The sequence below is a fragment of the Pongo pygmaeus genome, chromosome 4 (assembly GCF_028885625.2).
Source record: "Pongo pygmaeus isolate AG05252 chromosome 4, NHGRI_mPonPyg2-v2.0_pri, whole genome shotgun sequence".
Lineage (NCBI taxonomy): Eukaryota > Metazoa > Chordata > Mammalia > Primates > Hominidae > Pongo > Pongo pygmaeus.
Window position 1 is genome coordinate 147,281,483 of NC_072377.2, and position 20,533 is coordinate 147,302,015.

At 42.2% G+C, this 20,533-nt stretch overlaps 1 protein-coding gene across 10 annotated transcripts in view; it reads left to right on the top strand.

Moving 5' to 3' along the window:
- Positions 1-9,031: 9,031 nt before the first annotated feature.
- Positions 9,032-20,533, top strand: part of ARHGAP26 (Rho GTPase activating protein 26) — a 454,090-nt gene continuing 442,588 nt past the window's right edge. For 2 of the 10 annotated variants that reach the window (XM_054487310.2, XM_063665239.1), the window contains exon 1: positions 9,032-9,741. In XM_054487310.2, the coding sequence (XP_054343285.1) occupies positions 9,588-9,741 (154 nt within the window). In that variant the 5' untranslated portion in view covers positions 9,032-9,587. The remainder of the gene's footprint in view (positions 9,742-20,533) is intronic. The other 8 variants (XM_054487312.2, XM_054487319.2, XM_054487316.2 and 5 more) reach the window with 5 other exon arrangements.

Below are 20,533 nucleotides of genomic sequence, written 5' to 3' on the forward strand. Positions count from 1 at the left end.
AAGTCACAGGGAACACAGCAAACTAGACACATGAATGCCTTGGGCTTAAGAAGAGGTTTCTAAACTTTTGAATAAAAAACAAAACAAACAACAAACAAAGTTGGAGGGACATAAAACTTCCAAATATTAATTTTGCCAGTGGGGTTTGTTTGTTTTTTTGTTTGAGATGGAGTCTTGCTCCGTCACCCAGGCTGGAGTGCAATGGTGCGATCTTGGCTCACTGCAACCTCTGCTTCCTGGGTTCGAGCAATTTTCTTGTCTCAGCTTCCAGAGTAGCTGGAATTACAGGCACCTGCCACCACGCTTGGCTAATTTTTTTGTATTTTTAGTAGAGATGGGTCTGGTCTCGAACTCCCGACCTCAGGTGATCCACCCACCTCAGTTTCCCAAAGTGCTGGGATTACAGGCGTAAGCCACCGTGCCCGGCCCCAATGGGTATTTTTTAAAAACACAGTTACTATTTTCACTCATCATTTTATTTAAAAAAGGAGTATGTTAATACAAAAAAGTATATTAATGCCAAATTTATAGGAAGAACATAATCTCAAAAAGCACTGTTTCAAATGGAATATATTAAGCTTCATGAAAAACTTTACATGGTCATTGTTTTTCTCATTTCATTATGGATCAAAGTAAACTTTCTAGACTGGCCTATATCATCAGACCAGCTTTGGGAAGCACAGGAGTAGTTCACATTGTTACTTTTCAGGCAAAACAATCTTTAAAAATGTTTAGTCTTTATAGTGATAGAATGCTTTAGTTTGAGAATTTAACAGCTAGTAGCTTTTTTTTTTTGAGACGGAGTCTCGCTCTGTAGCCCAGGCTGGAGTGCAGTGGCGTGATCTTGGCTCACTGCAACCTCAGCCTCCCGGGTTCATGCCATTCTCCTGCCTCAGCCTCCCGAGTAGCTGGGACTACAGGCGCCTGCCACCACGCCCGGCTAATTTTTTGTATTTTTAGTAGAGACGGGGTTTTACCATGTTAGCCAGGATGGTCTCGATCTCCTGACCTCGTGATCTGCCTGCCTCAGCCTCCCAAAGTGTTGGGATTACAGGCGTGAGCCACTGCGCCCAGCCAACAGCTACTAACTTTTTTAAGTCAAAAATAGAAATATAGTGATGGGAAATTCCAGAAAAGAAATACAAAGGAAAACGGGGAAGTAAAGAAATCTGCCAATATTCACTCTCCCCTAACAGACATTGTATCCCATTCACCCTGTGTTTAGATGAAGGATAATCCATTTTAGCATTGATTTTTCATCCTGGCTTTTCTCCATAGAAGAAAAGAAGATCAGAATACTTTATCTATTGAAATATTGCCCTCTTTACTGGCACTAAGCCACCTTCAACAAACACATACACTCACTAAAAACCACAGCATCATCTCAAAACCAGAGCCATCTAAAGAAATGTGAATTCCCATGGATGAAAAGCCCATCCATCAATAAGGATTTGAAGTTGGGAAGTGATAGTTTCCCACTTGCTTTAGAAAGTTTGCTAATGCTTCATGACAGACTTCCTATTTTGCAATAACTAAAATGACAGAAGATAGAAATTATCGCTTTATCTTATATGTCCTTATTCCTGCAGTCTATGTTAGTGTTTATGTCCTGAATGCATTTTTTTTTTTTTTTTTTTTTTGGAGACAGAGTCTCACTCTGTCACACAGGCTGGAGTGCAGTGGTGTGATTCCGGCTCATTGCAACCTCCGCCTCCCAAGTTCAAGCAATTCTCCTGCCTCAGCCTCCTGAGTAGCTGGGATTACAGGCGTGCACCACGACGCCCAGCTAATTTTGTATTTTTAATAGAGAGGGGATTTCACTGTCTTAGCCAGGCTGATCTCGAACTCCCGATCTCAAGTAATCCACCTGCCTCAGCCTCCCAAAGTGCTGGGATTACAGGCGTGAGCCACCACGCCCTCCTGAATGCATTTTATAGAACACTATGCATAGGATGTAATGTTTGGGGGAAAAACAGGATTCTGTGCTCAAAGAACTACGAGAAATACTTGGTTAAGCAAAATCTCAAGGATTACTTAACACAGGATTTCTCAGGATCTATAATATGCTGTTGTCCATTTAAAGCATATACTCACGTATAAGACTCAGAGGCAAGAAAGAGAGCAAGGCACATAGGAATGCTTGAGTTTAGGTTACTGAAGTGAACTAATTTATTTGGTCATTTTAGCACCAACAATTATAGAAGAATAGGCCAATTATTTTTATTGACCCAGATAATTCTGGGTCTCTGTTGAAATTGTCTTTGATAGTTTTCTGGTTTCATATCAGCTTTTGAACAGTTTATTTTTATCAATAGATTGTCCTTTTTCTTAAATACTTTTCCTCATTTAATACATATTCCTGCCCTGTAAATGCAGATATCATCTTTAAATGTTTAAGAAATCATCCTTAAAACTATGATTTTCTAATTTGAAAACTACCTAAAGACCATGGATTAATGCAGCTGCTGAAAATCCAAGAGGAAGTGAAACAATAGGTTTTATAATTAATGCATTATATCAACTAGAGTAGTTTTGACTTTGAGTAACAGGAAACCCCATTAATGTAGCTTAAACAAATAGGTTGCTTTTTCCCTCTTTATGTGATGAGTAGTTGGGAGGTGAGTACTCTGGAGATGGGTGTTGTGGCTCTTGAGTGTCACCAAGCTACCTGGCTCCCTCTGTTTTCCCATCCAGCCATCCTTAGCATGTGGTATTCATCTTCATGACTGCAAGATGGCTGCTGCTGCTCCATGCATTGCATCCATATTCAAGGCAAAAAGAATAGGGAAAGGAAGTAAGCAGAAGGTGTGTGTCAGCAGTTGTCTCTTTATTTAAACACACACACACACACACACACAAACCTTTCCAAGGCCCCAGCCAACACACTTCCAAGTGTATCTCAGTGGTCAGAAAAGTGGCACATGGCCACCACCAGCTGTGTGAAAACCTAAGAAATTAAATTCTTTAGTTGGGCACATTGGGGTTCTGCTAGAAACGTAACCTAAGTCTGGAGCTAGACTACCTTTTGAGAATCTCAGCTCTGCCACTCATTAGTTTTATGATTTTAGGTGATTCATTTCACTTTCCTCCCCTATAAAGGGAGATAAGATAATAATAGGGTTGCTAAGTATTAATTGAGTTAATATTTTTAAAGTGTTTAGAACTATATCTGGTATACAGTAAATGTTATATAAGCACTTTCAATAAATGAGTAAGGTAAAGAGTGAATATTAGGTAGAAAAGTGGTAAGCATGAAATAAATCATGAAAACTGAAAATAAAAGTATTGCTAACATGTAAAACTTGTGTAGAACAAATGTTATGAGTTTCACTAATTTCTTGAGCCAAAGAATGTTAAATAGGTGCTGCTACCTCCCTTAAAGAACTATGAGCCCGTGGCTTTATGAGGATAGATTATTCTTTTGTCTTTAAGGAAATTGAGGATTTTATGTCTGTTTCAATCAACTGCTTCTACATAAATTGTAGGGCCTGTGATTTAAAGCTAAAGCAAATTAGAGGCTTGTGTAATTATTGACATATTTGGGACATACCAGAAAAAAGCCCTGGAAAACCACATACAGCTCATAATGAGATCGCTCCTCTGTCATTCATATGTGATCTCATTCAAGTTTTAGGTGTTAGGCTATTATAATTTAACAATGGTTTTAGACATATACAATGTATTTCTATAGATTTTTATACGGATGTAGTTATTTAAGCCAGATAGATTTGAATTCTAAGCCTAGCTCTATCAGTAACTACATTAGGCATCTTACTTCTCTAAGCTTTAGTTTCCTTACCTGTAAAATGGGGATGGTAGCAGCATCTAATTCTCAGGATTGTAGTAAACATTAAATAAGGAAATGTAATAGAGTGCTTAGCACAGATCCTGTTACACAGCAAAAGCTTAATAAATATCAGCATCACTGCCATCATCATTATTTTATTATTATTATTATTTTTGAGACAGAGTCTCATTTTGTCGCCCAGGCTGGAGTGCAGTGGTGCGATCTTGGCTCACTGCAACCTCTGCCTCCCAGGTTCAAGCGATTCTCCTGCCTCAGCCTTCCGAGTAGCTGGGATTACAGACGTGTGCCACTACGCCCAGCTAATTTTTTTGTATTTTTAGTAGAGACAGGTTTTCACCATGTTAGCCAGGATAGTCTCGATCTCTTGACCTCATGATCCACCCTCCTTGGCCTCCCACAGTGCTGGGATTACAAGCATGAGCCACCGCGCCGGGCCCATCATCATTATTTTTTAAAATCAACCTTTAATGAGGTTTACACACAATAAAACGCACCCATGAGTTTTGACAAATGCAATGCCTGTGTAATCACCACCATAACTGAGATACAGAACATTTACATCAACCTTAAGCTGTTATTTTAAAATAGGAAAACTGGTATCTTATCTAGTAATAATAAACAGGAGAAGTCATTGTGCAGCGCAAAATATGGTATCAACCATAAAAAAGCATGAATAAGTGCTAACTAGAATTATGGGGCCATGAGAATGTGGCAGGAGGCACATTCATTGTGAGGGAGTTGGGGACAGGTCAAATGTACTATACATTATTGCCTCTGCCTGTGCAGCAGCGATCCCCGTTTTCCCTGTTAAATGCGCTGTGCTTGTCCTTTGGTGGAACAACTTCACCCCAGTACTTTACGTTTTTGGAGTGGGGCTGTTTTATCCTTGACTCCAGTCTTGTCATTTCTATTGGAATTCTTAGAAAACCCTCTTCCTGCTAATATTGCTGGGCGTAATTTGGAGAAGCTGAGAGAGTCACTGAGACTGAAGCCACCACAGACAAAGGTCAGCTTGGGGATGGAGAGAGAAACCTGTGCTGTTATCATCTTCTAGATCCCCAGAGGCTGCCTTGAAGCTGGATCTACCCCTGAACTTCTCAGTTACATAAGGACCCATGAATGCTTCATCATGGATCAGATCTGTTCACAAGCTGGTGTTCAGGAACCAATGTGTGACTGGTTCATGCCCACTTCTGATTATATGGGCTCAGAGACAATGTAAATGGGAGTGCTTTGCCAGTGGTGAAGTCTCTACAAATGGGAGGTAATTGCATGGCAGGTGTAAAGTTATTTGGACCATTGAGGCCAGAAATAATGTAGATTTAAAATATACTGATACTGAAAGCAGAACTGTTTGAACTAATTGCTAATTTTAAGGAATTCAGACATTTATCCAAAGGATTTAGGCCAAATGTTGCCTAAATTGTTTCTCTATTTCATATGAAAGTGATTTCTGCGGCTTAACTGTTCTCTTCTATTTATGTGCATGGCCATAACTGATGTTGTCACATGAGTCCTGTTTCTTTCTTATTAAACATGTGTCCCTCCCATTGATGTTCAGCACCTTTGAAGTTCCAATTGCTGTTCTAAGCTGGGGTTGCTGCATTGAATAATACAAAATCTCTACCCTCATGAGCTGATTTTCTGGGAGGAGAAAGACAACTGCACCCTCCATGCGCCAGTTTCTGTACTTCTGCATTCTCCTTTTTTTTTTGAGACAGTCTCACTCTGTCACCCAGGCTGAAGTGCAGTGGTGCGATCTCAGCTCACTGCAACCTCTGCCTCCCAAGTTCAAGTGATTCTCCGGTCTTAGCCTCCCGAGTAGCTGGGACTACAGGCATTCACCACCACGCCCGGCTAATTTTTTTTTTACTTTTAGTAGAGACGGGGTTTCACCATGTTGGGCAGGCTGGTCTCGAACTCCTGACCTCAAGTAATCTGCCTGCCTCGGCCTCCCAAAGTGCTGGGATTACAGGCTTGGGCCACCACACCCAGCCTGTACTGCTGCATTCTGATTCTCTCTTTCTAGTAATACTGCTGAAAGTGTGGGAGGTCTTTTGTGGAAATTTCAGATTAAATTTATGAGAAATTTACACATTATTCACATATTTACATATTTGTCTGTGAATGGACATATTAAGTTATATGTTTGTGCCACATAGAATTATTAATATTATCTGGGTAAGCTGGTTCAAGTTACAACTCTGGGCCTCAATTTCTTATCTGAAAATATGAGAACTATCATAGTACCAGTATCACCCTGTAGGGATTATATGCATGTAAATAATTTTTTTGTTTGTTTTTTGAGACAGAGTCTCGCTCCGTCACTCAGGCTGGAGTGCAGTGGCATGACCTCAGCTCACTGCAAACTCTGCCTCCTGGGCTCAAGCAATTCTTGTGTCTCAGCTTCCTGAGTAGCTGGGATTAAAGGCGTGTGCCACTACACCAGCTATAAATGCATGTAAATAATTTACCATAGTGCCTGGCATAAACTGAGAGCTTAACAAATGATAGCTGATATATTATTGTTGTTATTATTAATACATATATATTATTTTACACACATTTGCCTACTATTCCTCAATGGGATAAAACAAATAATTGTGGATCACATTTTATTTCATTCATTTAGCATGTATTGAATGTTACCATTTATGCTGGCCCCACTGTGGCAGATTATGTTTTTCAGAAATAGCTACGATAATGTCTCCCATTCTTGTCATTCCCCCATCAAGAGGTACAGTCTAATCTCCTTCCCTTTGAATCTGGGTGGGCTTATGAGTTGCTTGTAGCCAATGAAAGTTGTAGAAGTATGTGGCTTCCAAGTGATTCAGGGCAGGCAAGACCCAAAATTGCAGCTTAGCCCAGAAGGCTTCTTGGCTTTGCCCAGAAAAGAATTCAAGGGCAAGCCAGTGGTAAGAGAAAGCAACTTTCATTGAATCAGTGCTGCTCCTTGTGGAACAGGGCTATCCCATAGGGAGTGTGCTCAGGATGGGCAGTGTACAGGGCTGTTGGCAACTGTACCTATACCTACCTTTAATTATATGCTAATTAAGAGGTGGGTTATTTAGAACTTTCTGGAAAGGGGCAGGGAGTTTCCAGAACCATATAAGGTAACTTCCAGGCCATTGCCATGGCCTGTTGCAATGGCATTTGTAAACTGTCATGGCAATGGTGGGAGTGTCTCTATGCTAATGAGCAGTGAGGGCAACTAAAAGTGTCTTTTTTACTTGCCTGCTGGTTTCTGCTGGCTGCTTCACTGATCCCATTTGGAATGAATCCTGGTTTGATCAGTGGGGTTGTGATTGGAAAACAAGTCCTGCAGGCCTCTCACCTCACAAGGCTAGGTCATAAAGGGTGATACACCTTTCCCCTTGTGAGCTGTATATGTTCACACTGGAGCCTTAAGGCTGCCATACTGTGAGGAAGCCTAAACTGGGCCACAGAGAAAGGCCATATGGAGAAGCCCTGAGTCTACCTGAAAAGTGGGAGATGCCCAGCTAACCATCCACTCCTCCAGCTCCTATCACCATCCAACTGCAATCACATGAGAGACCTCAAGCCTTTGGCTTCCCTAAATTCCTAACCTACAGAGATTGTGAGAGAAAATAAAATGATTGCTGTTGTCTTAAACCATTAACTTTTGGTATCATTTATTCTGTATTAATAGATAACCAGAACACCTACCTTTAGGTGCTCAAGATAAAGCATTAAACAGATTTACTTTCATAGGGTTTCCATTCTAGATCTTTCTCATCTTTGGCAAGTGAAGAACAATTATTTTTGGGTTGTAATTATCTATCAGATAGCTGTCTGGACTTGCTATCAAGTCTAAATTTGTAGATACACCTATCAAACAGATCACATTCATTTATTTATACATTTACTTATTTATTTTACAATTTTTTTGTAGAGATGTGGGGGTCTCGCTATATTGCCCAAGATGGTCTTGAACTCTTGACCCCAAGCAATCCTCTCACCTGGCCTCCAAAAGCTATGGATTACAGGTGTGAGCCGCCATGCTCCATTTATGAATTTAATACATCAATTGCTTTCTTAATATAGATGGGACACCTCTGACCCCTCCTGAGTGAAAAATCCATGTTCCCAAGCACCCAGGCCTTCTATCACAAGGCATGGTTATCGCTTGTTTGCTTCCATCCCACCTCATTCCATCAGCAGCTAAATTCATTCTGTTATTCATCTTTGTATTCTTACCATCTAGGCTAGTGCCTGCACATAGCAGACCTATTTAAAAAACAAACCAACCCAAACAAACATGAAGCCCCCACGTAGCTGAAGGTGGGCTGTTGGTTCCTAGACATAGAGATAATTTATTCAAGGACAGTCCCTATCCTCCAGGAGTTAACAATTCAGCACTAGACACCCTGTGGGACCCAGCCTGACAAGTGCAACGAGTGAGATGCCAGAATTGAGTCCTGCGGTCGAACAGAGGGACTACAGGGCAAGCACTGGGCGTGGGAGGTGGAGATGGCTCTGGGAAAGGATCCATTCATTTATTCTACAAACATTTATCAATCACCGTAGCACACATAGCACATAGTAAGTGCTCAATATCTGTTATTAAATGCCAGCCACTGTGCTAGGTGCCAGGATGCAACAGCGGACAAGAAAATTGCAGGGGCACTTGCCCTCGTGGGGCTTACCGTGTAGTGAAGGATGATAGGCAGTAGACTGTCATCTTATTATGTAAAATTGTGCTAGATGCAGAGCAGGAAAATAACAGGCGGCTGAAATTCTAGTAATGATGCGAGCTTCTTCGGCTGAGGGGAGCCGTGGGCGGGTTCTGAGCAGGAGTGGCCGTGAGGGGGACGGACCGTAGGGGGCGGGAAGACTGCAGGCAAGAGCTGGTAATTTTAAGATGCAAATAACATTTTTTTTTCTGCCTGACTGGAAGAGGAGCGTTTGGTCGCTCGGGATTCTCCCGGAGCAGGGGGCTGTATTTTGAGTGTAAAATCGCTTGCCCCGCAGTGCAGGGCAGGCGGTGGTGAACTGCAGCCCTAGATCCCAGGTTTTTCATGCTTGGCACATCGAGGCTCTTCGTCCCCCAGGACAAGCAGACTCGCCATGCGCGGCTCGGATTCCGGCTGGAGTAGGCGGGCAACGTAGCGGGGGCGGGTGCACAGCAACGCTCACCCCCAGGTTTCGGGGTCTGCAACGCTGGGAGGGCAAGAGGAGGCGGAGTTTGCGCTGCGGACCTAGGCGTTGGCGAGGGCCACGCCCCCAACCGCAGACCCTGCCTCCAGGCCCCTTTGATTGGATCAAGACCGCGGAAGGGCCGGGCGTCCCCGGGCGGCCTGAGGCTCGGGCAGGGGAGGGTGCGCTGATTGGCCCAGCGGGGATTAAGTCATCGCTAGCAGGTTCGAGCGGCCCAGACACCGGCGGGGCGGCTGAGGCTGCTGTGAGAGGGCGCTCGAGGCTGCCGAGAGCTAGCTAGCGAAGGAGGCGGGGAGGCGGCGTCTGCACTCGCTCGCCCGCTCGCTCGCTTCCCGGCGCCGCTGTGGGTCCGCGCTGCGTTTCCTGCTCGCGATCCGCTCCGTTGCCCGCGCCCCGAACAGCAGCACCTCGGCCGGGTCCGAGCTCGGTTCGGGAGTCTTGCGCGCCGGCGGACACCGCGCGGGGAGTGAGCCAGCGCCACACCTGTGGAGCCGGCGGCCGTCGGGGGAGCCGGCCGGGGTCCCGCCGCGTGAGTGCTTTGGGCGGCGGGCGGCCCGGGCCCCGGCGGAGGCGCGCCCCCCGGCTGGGCGCCGCGGGCACCATGGGGCTCCCAGCGCTCGAGTTCAGCGACTGCTGCCTCGATAGTCCGCACTTCCGAGAGACGCTCAAGTCGCACGAAGCAGAGCTGGACAAGACCAACAAATTCATCAAGGAGCTCATCAAGGACGGGAAGTCACTCATCAGTGCGCTCAAGAGTGAGTGTCCCGAGCCCCGCGGGGACGCGGCTCCGGGGCGGGAGGGACTGGGAGGTGGCGCTTAGCCCGGGTTGCCCGCGCGTCTGCCGGGTTTCTGCTCCCGGTACACTGGGGGACGGGTGTCGACGCCTCCGAGGCAGGAAGGATACGTAAAGCAGGCGAACCAGCAACCATCAGATGAAGAGAGAGACCCGTCGCCCCGCCTTTTGCGTTCGGGGATGGTCGGGAGGTGACCCAGAGCGGGTGGTGCTCTGGGGCAGCGCGGGTGGGCGTGGGCGTGTGCGGCAAGCAGGTGTCCCAGGAGTGGGGCCAGAGTGCAGAGCGCGCGGCAGCCTGCGGGCAGATCCCATCGTGTCCACAGCTCCAGCTCTCTTAGGGGCAGAGTTGCTCAGCCTTGAGTGCCCAGCCGTGAGAATGGAGCGTGCCCTGCCGAGGGGGCGCTGCCTCCCCTTGGGAAAAGGCGGGTTGTGACTGCTTCGCTCCCTGTACGCAGCTCCAGCCTAGTCAGGTCGCCGGGTTCCCTGGGTGGAATGCTTGGTTAGCTTGCGATTCCTTGGAGTATTGGCAGCCAGTAATCTCTAAATCTAGAATCAGTACGTGCGCAGGTTCTGATTCTTGTGTTTAGCAGAAGGTGATAGGGGTGGGAGTAGAGAATCAGAGTGTTCCTTTACTCTAAACTGTGGGCGAGGGTTTAAAAATAGAATGTACATGTCCCAACTCTCTCCCTCTCCTGCTCCCAAGCTCTCCTTTTTACCTCTCCCGTTATCCTTGTAAAGGTCTGAGAAGGAATGTCCATAATCCTCAGAAAGAAGTTCAAAGGTATTTCAAAGATTCTTGGACCTTTTGTAAAACCATTTTTGCGTTTTTTCCTTTTGGTACAAGGGGAGAGATGCAATTTTGCATTCTGCTTCACTTTTGCAGAGCCAGAGAGTTTCTTTTTCTGGCCAAATAAGCGTGCTCTAGGGATGAGTGCTTTGGATTGTGAGAACATTTTTGGTGCCTTTTCAGTCTCCCCATTTAAAAATAGCTCAGTCCATCTTTTAGTTTTAAGAATCAGGAACCACATGAAGGCAGATAGTGGAATTGTCTCTGACTCTGTTATTGTATCTGTTTCTGTGATGGATTTCTTAGTAGGTGATACCTTTCAGCTAAGAAATGTTGCCTTAGCAGAGTAGAGTCGTAGCTGTGGGAATTGTTCCCAGGCCTCTTTAAAGGGCACTTACAAAAGTCAGGTGCCTGAGATGTCATTTTGTCAGCTTGTTGCTTCTAAAAATGAAGAGAGAGACAATAGAATGCCAGGGCAGCCCAAAGTGCCAATCTTTTGGGATGAAATGAACACAGGACTGTGATGTGATGAGGTTTCTTAGAGGCAGATTCTTAGGCTGTGCCTTACCTGAAACATATGAACAGACCCTTCCTTTGTCAATAATCAAGGCCATTCTTGGTTTAGGGGATGTGGGTCCCTGGTTTGGAGTAAGTTAGGGGCCCACTTACAGGTTGGGCCCAGGAATTTTGATTGAACCTCAGGCTGGCTTTAGTGGGTTCTCTGCTTCACTCAGAAAACTTTTAGTGTGATTGTGGTGTACTGGATACTGCACTGGGCACTGAGGGTGTAGGAGTGAATATTTTGCTACTCCTGTGCTTACAGAGGTGTACTTCTTTCCAGGCACTGCTTCACATATAATTATCTCATGTGCTTAGATTCATTTTGCAAATGAGAAAACAGAGACTGGGGGAAGCACTACCTCTGAGTCACACAGCTCTAGCAGCAGGACTAGAGCTTTTGAATCCACCTGGTTTGAGCCAGAGATGGAGTCCCTGCCAGTGCAGAGCTCTTACTTCTGCCCCATCTCACTTGCCCGGAATGGAACCTCTTGCACCAAGCCCTAGAATTTGGACTTGTGTTTTCTATTTTGGCATTGAATCTGAGGAGGGTGCGTTTGGGTGACTTGCAGTTTTCCTACTACTAGTTTTTGGGGCAAGAATTCTTTGGTAGGGAGAAACATTGCAGTGATAGAGTTGAAGGGTTCTTTAAGCTGTCTAATGGAATGGATCAGCCCTGTAATCTGGAGGAAAGACTGATGGGGGTCTTGGTGTTCTGTTCTCTCTACGTCCAGCTCTGCTAATATATTCTACCACTAGTAACTACTATTTGATCAGGTCAGGTGACCTCTAAAAATAGAGGGTGGAGTCAACCACTGTGTCCTGGATTTCAGACATTCCGATATCGTGAGATGCTTGCTGCGTTGTGTACTACTATATTAATGTTTGTGTATTATTTTTCTTCAGTCATGTTTATCGCATCTATAAACAGAAGTGTTTTCCCAGTACAACTTAAACATAAATACATAATTATATAAACACTGGGTTTAGATAATCTATGTTCTCTTATAGCTCTAAACTTTTGTGGCTTTATTTTATAGCCATATTTTATTTTATTTTACAGTTATTTTATAACTAGTATTTCTAGCTCTTTGGATTTAGCTTGGTTTTGAGTGTTAATCATAGGCAATAAAACTGTCCTCTAGGGATTGCCAAAGTTCAGGTAGATCATTGTTACTATTACTTCCACTTTATGAATGAGATGCTGGCAATGGAGATGCAAATTCTTTATAGATCTAGATCCCGTAAAGGAGAAACATGCAGCAGGTGCTTGATTAAGTGAAAATATTGCCAGTTGTTTTTTAGACTCCGAGCCCTGGGTAGCAAAGACCAGCTAAGATTTTGTATTATCCTCTGAAGTTTTGGAGTTCTTTCTCCATCACGGGCTTTGAAGGCTAGAGGGACAGATGAGAGTGGCTGAATATGTCTTGGCTTTGTAAAGCAGCAGAGTTTCTTTTGGGGGTAGCACTGAATGATTATCAGTGATTGTCTTTTCACTGAGTAATATAGCATTGAACAGAGAGGCCAAAAACCTGTTCTTGGTATGATTCAGTAAGGTAAGTAAGTGGTTCATCCTCTTTGCCTTTTAAAGCAAGAGTAAAAAGGTCAGCATTGAGTTACATGCTTTAAATTAAAGCCTGTCACCCTTTTGTACTTGTTAGAATTAAGCATAGGCGTTTTGCAATACATAAGCACTTCTTGAATGGCATAAACTCTCAAAGGATGTTCGATGCCAACGTGCTTTGTTTAGGAGTAATTATGTTACTCAGAAAATCCTAATGGAACAAATGGATGTGGAGTTGGGTAGCAAAATATTTTCCCCAGATCCTTTGCTTTGCTTCAGTACCTTGTGAATAAAGAAAAGCAAAGGCATTTCCTAATTATTTGTAAATGGTAGTAATTGACATTTTGAATATTACTCATACAAACATAAATGACAGCAGATTAAATTCAAACAAAGTTTTGTAGTTTTTATATAACATTGGCTGAAAAACATCCCTTCATTTTACTCCATTCTGTGTTCTTAGTTGGACTGAATAAATTTGCATCCAGTCTATAGTTCTCAGTTCGTTGACTTTGGCTTAAACCCTCCTCCCCTGCACTTCAAATCATTAATGGACTTTTCTTTCTTTCTTTCTTTCTTTCTTTTTAACAGCAGTTTTAGATTCACAGAAAAATTGAGTGGGAAGTATAGAAAGTTCCCACATAGCGCCTCATACCTGTCCCTTCCAGTTGCCACTATTTCTAACACTCTGCATTAGCATAGTACAGTTGTTATAGTTGATGAACCAATATCAATATAACATTATTAACTAAAGTCCGTAGTTTACATTAGGGCTCACTGTTCATATTGTACATTCTGTGGATTTTGACAAATGTGTAATGACATATAACCACCATCATGGTATCACACAGAATACTTTCACTACCCTAAAAATCCTATGTGCTCCACCTATTCATCCCTCCCTCCCCACTAACCCCTGGCAACCACTAATCTTTTTACTGTCTCTCTAGTTTTACCTTTTCCAGAATGTCATATAGTTGGAGTTAAACAGTATGTGGCCTTTGCAGATTGGCTTTTTTTCACTTAGCGATGTGTACTCAAGGTTCTTTCATGTCCTCTTATGGCGGGGTAGCTCATTTCTTTTTATTGCTGAATAATATTCTGTTATCTAGATGTGCCATAGTTTATCTTTTCATCTATTGAAGGACATTTTGGTCATTTCCAAGTTTTATCAATTATGAATAAAGCTGATATAAACATTTGCATGCAGTTTATATGTGGAAATAAGTTTTTAACTCATTTGGGTAAATACCAACGAGTATAATTGTTAGATTATATAGTAATGTATATATATATAAAATAAAATAGTACGTGTAGTTTTTTTAAGAACTGTCAAACCGGCTTTCAAACTGATTGTACTGTTTTGCATTCTCACCAGGTTTGTCTGTGTTTTGGATTTTGACCATCCTACTAGGTGTGTAGTGGTATCTCATTTAAAAAAATTTAGCTATTTCCTTATGACATATGATGTTTGGCATCTTTTCATATTGCTTTCTTGCCATCTGCATATCTTCTTTGGTGAGGGGTCTTCAGATCTTTTGCCCGTGTTTATTTGGGTTATTTCTCTTTGTTGAGGTTTGTTTGTTGTAAAATATACATAACACAACATTTACCACTTTAGTCATTTTTAAGTATATAATTCAGTGGTTTTCAGCATGTTCACTGTGTTGTATAATTGCTATCTCTTTCGAGAACATTTTCATAATCTCATACTGGAACTCTGTTCCCATTAAACAATAACTCCCCACTTTCCCCTACCCCAACCCTGGTAAGCTCTATTCTCCTGTCTCTATTAATTTGCCTATTCTATGTACTTCTTATAAGTGGAATTATACAATATTTGTCATAAATATCTGGCTTATTTCACTTAGCAAAATATTTTCAAGGTTCATCCATGTTAATAGCATGTGTTAGGATTTCATTTCTTTTCATGGGTGAATATCTTATTGCTGAGTTTTAATTATCAACAGCTGTCATTAAGAAAGACTGTTCTTTCTCTTTTAAAGTCATAAAAACGTATTTTTTTTTCTTTCCATTTCGTTTCCCTTCAGTATGATCACTAACACTTGGAATTGACATATCAATTTATCATGGTTGTCTCTCACAAGAACACTGTATTTATATTTATTCCTTTCAAAGCAGTTACTTGCTTCAGATCAGCATATTTTTAGGGGAATTTTTCATAAAAGGTTAATTGAATTATAATTTACATTCCATAAAATTCACCTTTTAAAATTTTATTTTTTATTGTTTTTATTATTTGTAGAGGTGGGGGTCTCACTTTGTTGTTGCCCAGGCTTGTCTTGAACTCCTGGCCTCAGGTGATCCTCCCATCTTGGCCTCCCAAAGTGCTGGGATTACAGGCATGAACCACGGCTCCTAGCCACTCACTTTTCTTAAGTGTATAATTCAGTGGTTTGTAGTTACAGAGTTATGCAACCATCATCCTAGTCCTGTTTTAGAACATTTTTTAGCACCCCAAAAAGCTTTCTCATGCTCATTTGCAGGCACTGCATTTTTGTCTGAAGCCTCATACAACCACTGATCTACTATTTTCTGTCTCTATAGATTTCTCTTCTCTGAAAAATTAAGCTAAATGGAATCATATAATATGTAGTCTTATGCATCTGGCTTCTTTCACTAAGCATGCTGTGTTTGAGGCTCATCGTGTTGTAGCATGTATCAGTAGTTTGTTCCTTTTTATTGCTAGAAAATACTCCATTTTGTAAACCATAAGTTGTTTATCCATTCACCAGCTGATGATCTGGGTCGTTTCCAGTTTTTTGCTCTTATGAATAATGCTGCTATGAATGTTTGCATACGTGTCTTCATGTGTATATATGTTTTCACTTCTAATTTCATTTTTTACCTAGGAATAGAATTTTGCTGGGTTGTATGGTAAATTTATGTTTAAGTTTAATTTAAACTTGTGTTTATTTAAAAAACCTACCATACTGTTTTCCATAACAGAAGCACCGTTTCACATTCCCACCAACAATGTATGAGGATTCTGATTTCTCCACATCCTCACCAATACTTGTTGTTGTCTTTCTTTTTGATTGTAGCCACTCTAGTGGGTGTGAAGTGGTATCTCATTGTGGTATTAATTTGCATTATCCTGGTGACCAATGAGGATGAGCAGCTTTTCATGTGTTTGTTGGCCATTGGTGCATCATCTTTGCTGAAATGTCTATTCAGATCTTTTTTTTCCTTTACTTTGTCCCATAAAACTTTTGATGATTAAGTGAACAGCACTTAGTATATTTTCTCCATTTGCCCTCTTTTGGGGACTATTTGTTTCCATGTGCTTCCACCTTAGATGTATTTAACTGATCAGTTTCAGGATCTCAGGAATTAGGAAGGTGGTTCTTATGAGGCTGTGGTTCGGATTTCTGCTCTTGTTAGGCCAGTGGGCATCGCTCTGGGCAGATGCCACAGGCTGGACTTCCTAATTCTGGCCTGCATAAGCTAATGATCCAAGCCCTCTCAATGTACAAAATGAGAACTGGCCAAGGAAGAACTGTTATCACCGCTGAGCTACTGGGGAAAGCAAGTTGTAAAGCGGACTTTGTTATCCTGTCAAGGCCATTGCATTTCTAAAAATTAGCCAGTGGAGGAATAATAACCTAGCAGTCAAAGTAGTTTTTCTAGATTTAAGTTTCTGAGTGAGCCTCATTTTAACTTTTAAAATTATAACCCATTCTGTTTCAAATTATATATTTTTTGCAATCAGAAGAAGAGTTTCGTTCAGCAAATATGGAGAACCTGCTCTGCCTTTACCATGTCCTCCAAAGCCCTAGACTAATGAGTTTTTGGATGGAGGTAACCCATGTAGGAGTCATTAGGGGGGAGATTGAATGGGACGTTTGGGGGCCAGTGGCACGGCCAGTTGTGACTGTAGCAGAGTGAAGGCGAATGCACGAAGAGATAGGCCAGGGCCAGGTCATAGGGATCTTGAATTCTAGAAAGGACTTAGAGTTTTATTCTAAGTGTGATGGGAAGCCATGGAAGGCTGTGCCACAATCGTACTCGTACTTTAAAAAGATTATGTAGGCAGCTGTGTAGAGACCAAGTGTAGTGGAGCAAGAATGGAGGCAAGATGACCAGTAAGGAAGCTGTTGTAATAGGTGAGGTGAGAGATGATGGCACCGTGGGCTAGGGTGGCAGCATCACAGATGGTGGTCAGAGGCTGGGTATTTTTGGAAGTAGAGCCCACAGGATTTGCTGCACAGCATATGGGCTATGAGAGAAAAGAAAGAAGTCTAGAATGATTCAGATATTTTTGGCCTGAGCAGTTATGTGAATGATGGTACTATTTGCTAAAATAGTTTGCTTGGGAAGGATTAGGTTTGGGGTAAAATTAACAATATGAATGAATGACCTAATCTTATAGTGCAAAGACAAAATAATATGACATGGATAGTTCCTGAATACATTTTCATGCAAGCATCAAAGAGTATGGACGTGTACAGTGTAAAAGCACCCACTTTTCCTAGTTAACAATCATTGTCAGCAGGTTGGTATGCATTTTTTCTTGTCCTTTTTCTGTGTGATTTTTTCGTAAATGGGATTATACTATAAGGATTATTTTGTGTTTTGCTTTTCCAGTTGATCATTTGTCTTGAAGACCTTCCATGTCAGTACATGCATGTAGTGCATTCTTTTTAATGACTACAGAGAGCTTTATGTGGATATGCCATAGTTGGTATTTACTCAGTTTCCTGTTGAAGGATATTTGGATTGTCTCCGTTGTTCACTATTAGAAGGCGTGCTGCAGTGATTATTTGCACACCTGCTTTTGTGTGTGGATTCCAGCATTTCCCTGAGACGGATTCCTTCAAGTGGAATGGTTGCTGACTCCAGTTTTTACAAGCCCTTTGACATCTGTTGTTTAGGTCCTTTGCATCCTTATAGCCGGTTGATAGTTTGGTGCTCCTTTGAGTCTGTTAGATTGTTTCTGAAGCTTAATCTTTTGGCTAAATCAGAAGCATCCTTAACAGACCGTTCTGTTAGACACTGACACTGATTCTAAAACAACCAAGGGATAGAAAAAAAAAAAACTTAGTGTGTGTGTATGTGTGCCAGGGAAAGAGAGATGACAATTAATTGGATGTGTCACTATTGGCCCTGGAACTGCCTGATATGCTTTCTGAGTGGCATGTTCTTATAGGTCAGATGGGAGATGGGATGGGGCTTTGCCCATATCTAACAGTCTATTCTGGCCTCCAGGCTCAGGGACTAAGAAGGAAATCATGTTTATTTAGGGCGAGAACAACAGCATTAGCAGCCAGAGGAATTTTTACAAATTATAGTGACTGGGGTTTACACATTTTTTTAGCAACTCAGAATGGAGAGAGAGGAAATGGTAAGGAAAACAGCTTGGCAGTGTGGGCCACGAGCTGTCATGGCATGTTTGTGTCTGGCTCATTTCACCTTGGTTGGAAGGCACAGAACGCTGCCCTGGGTAAGCTGGAGACTGGGCAGTTTCCTGCTATATTTAGAAAGAGGAGATTCCTGGGGTTAGGGTGGTCTGTGTGTGTGTGTGTGTGTGTGTGTGTTTTCTTTGCCAGATAGACAAAGGTTTGAGGGGTTTGTGAATTCCACACCAAACTGTTAACTAGCTGGTTTCTCTGGGCCAAGCCAGTAGCTACTCTTTGACTCTTGCTGCTGCCACACAGCAAAAGCTCAAAAAACTCCTATTTTATATGGTTTGAAAAGATACCGCTGGTAAGTTTCAAAACTCATTTGATCTTGCTATCACATCTGCTTTTAAGTTTACGGCAGGCTAATTTGAACACTTTGAAAATATGAACTGCCTCCTCCTCCGAGACTTCAGATAGATCTCCAAGCTGACTGAGTTGAACTTTGGCTGTTTCTGTGCCAAGGAGACTGTCAAACAGATAGGACCAAAGCCTTAGCAAATTCCTGACTGTGTATCTCGTTATCACACTTGTGGGTCAGGGGTAGACAATGAATATTAGTTGAACAAATAAAATAAGGCATTTTTACTTTAACTCATAGCTATGTTTCTTTTTAAAAGGGTTGTCTAAATAGGTAATACCTATAACTGGTTCATAATTTGAAAGAGACAAAAGAGAATGTGAGTATCTCTCCAACGCTTCCTGTCTCCTCATCCCCACTTCTTCCTCTGGAGGTATGATTTTATCAGTTTCTTTGGTATTTTTCAGATGTAATTTATGCGTGTGCCAACAAATACACATACACATTATGCCATATGTGCTGTTTTACCCTTTGCTTTTAATATATTAGATATTATTCTACATTGGTACATAGATAGCTCACTCATTGTTAGATTGCATTGTATTCTATTGTATGAATTAAATATAGTTTATGTAACCATTCCCCTAATAATAAACATTTAGATTATTTCCAACCTTTCACCATTGCAAGTAATGGTGTTGTGAACATCCTGGCACCTCTGGCATGAGGCACATGAGTGACAAATTCCTAGAAATGAAACTGCTGGACCAAAGGGTATGTACATTTTTCATTTTAATAAGTATTTCATAGCAGTGTTTCTGAAAAGTTCTAAGTGAACTGAATTTGATAAACCATGATTTTAGAGTAGGAAGGAAACTCACCATTTTAGACAGTTTATTACAGAATGGTCTCTGTAAATAAAACGATACTTAGAATTTTCTCCATTTTCCCCTTTCCAGTTTGTATGTATTGTTAATTCTGGGATTAAAAGCCACAGCAAAAATCATTCCCTAAACTGAGACAGCTGTACCTAGAAATCAGTTGAATGTAGGATCCCAGAGACCTTGTTTGTGTTCCTAGTGATGGTGCTGTTGAGTTTTTATCTTCATGCGGTGCGTGTAACATTCAGGAGATTCGGCAGGTTTGTTGAAGGAGGGCAGTCTTCTGCCTTCTGTGACCGGAGACCATGATTCTGGTCTAGGGGACACCTTGCCTATCATAGAAGCTTCCCTGTGGGCACTGGAATTCCTGGGAACTGGTGAGGGAGTGGGGAGTTTTGCATGACATCTCTCTCTGGCAGCTTCTCCTGCGGAGCTTAGCACTTTTCCCTGATGGAGGACAGGATCATGCCACATGTCCTCTGCCATCTCTGTTCCAGCTCCTGTTGATGTAGAAGGCTACTTCGGCCAGGTTCCTGGCATGAAGCAGGCACAGTCCTTGTCTCCTAGATGCTCACTGTTTTGAGAGGAGGCAGGGAAACAGGCAGCCCACAGCACAAGGGGGAGATTGCTAGCAGTTTAAAAGGGTCTCTGGGGGAGGGAGCAGAGGCCTGTGGGAAAGGCAACTGAAGGCTTATCAAGCCCAAGGGGGCAGTGTGGTCACTAATGATCAGTCATGTGAAGGGTACCTCTGTTATTTTTGCCCCACCTCACCACCATTTATTTACTTTGAAAAAAGTCTACTCATTACAAAATACATTTATTTCAAAAAGGAGCTTTTGAACCTGCATTCAGAAATTGCAAGTTTGATATGGTTAACTTTTTTTTCTAAATATCTTCAAATAATTATTAAATCATAATCATTACATTGAAAAGTATTTGTTATTGTATTGCCTAAAATAATCCCATATTTCACCAGTGGTATGAGAGTCATTCTCTTCTTAACACTGTCCCAAGGCAGAAGTATGTGGGAGAATGGACGCCATCTGCCCATAACACCCGGGGGAAAAGGGAGGGGAGCAATGCACTCCTTAGACTTGGGTGCAGGTGTCTGGGGCAGGAGGCTGTGTGCCAGCGAATATAGTCTGCTGAAAATCTGTTTTACTCAGTGGAATCACAATTTGAATATTCAAATAAACACTGATAAGTTATAGAGTGGAATGCAGAATTCATGGCTTTTTTTTTA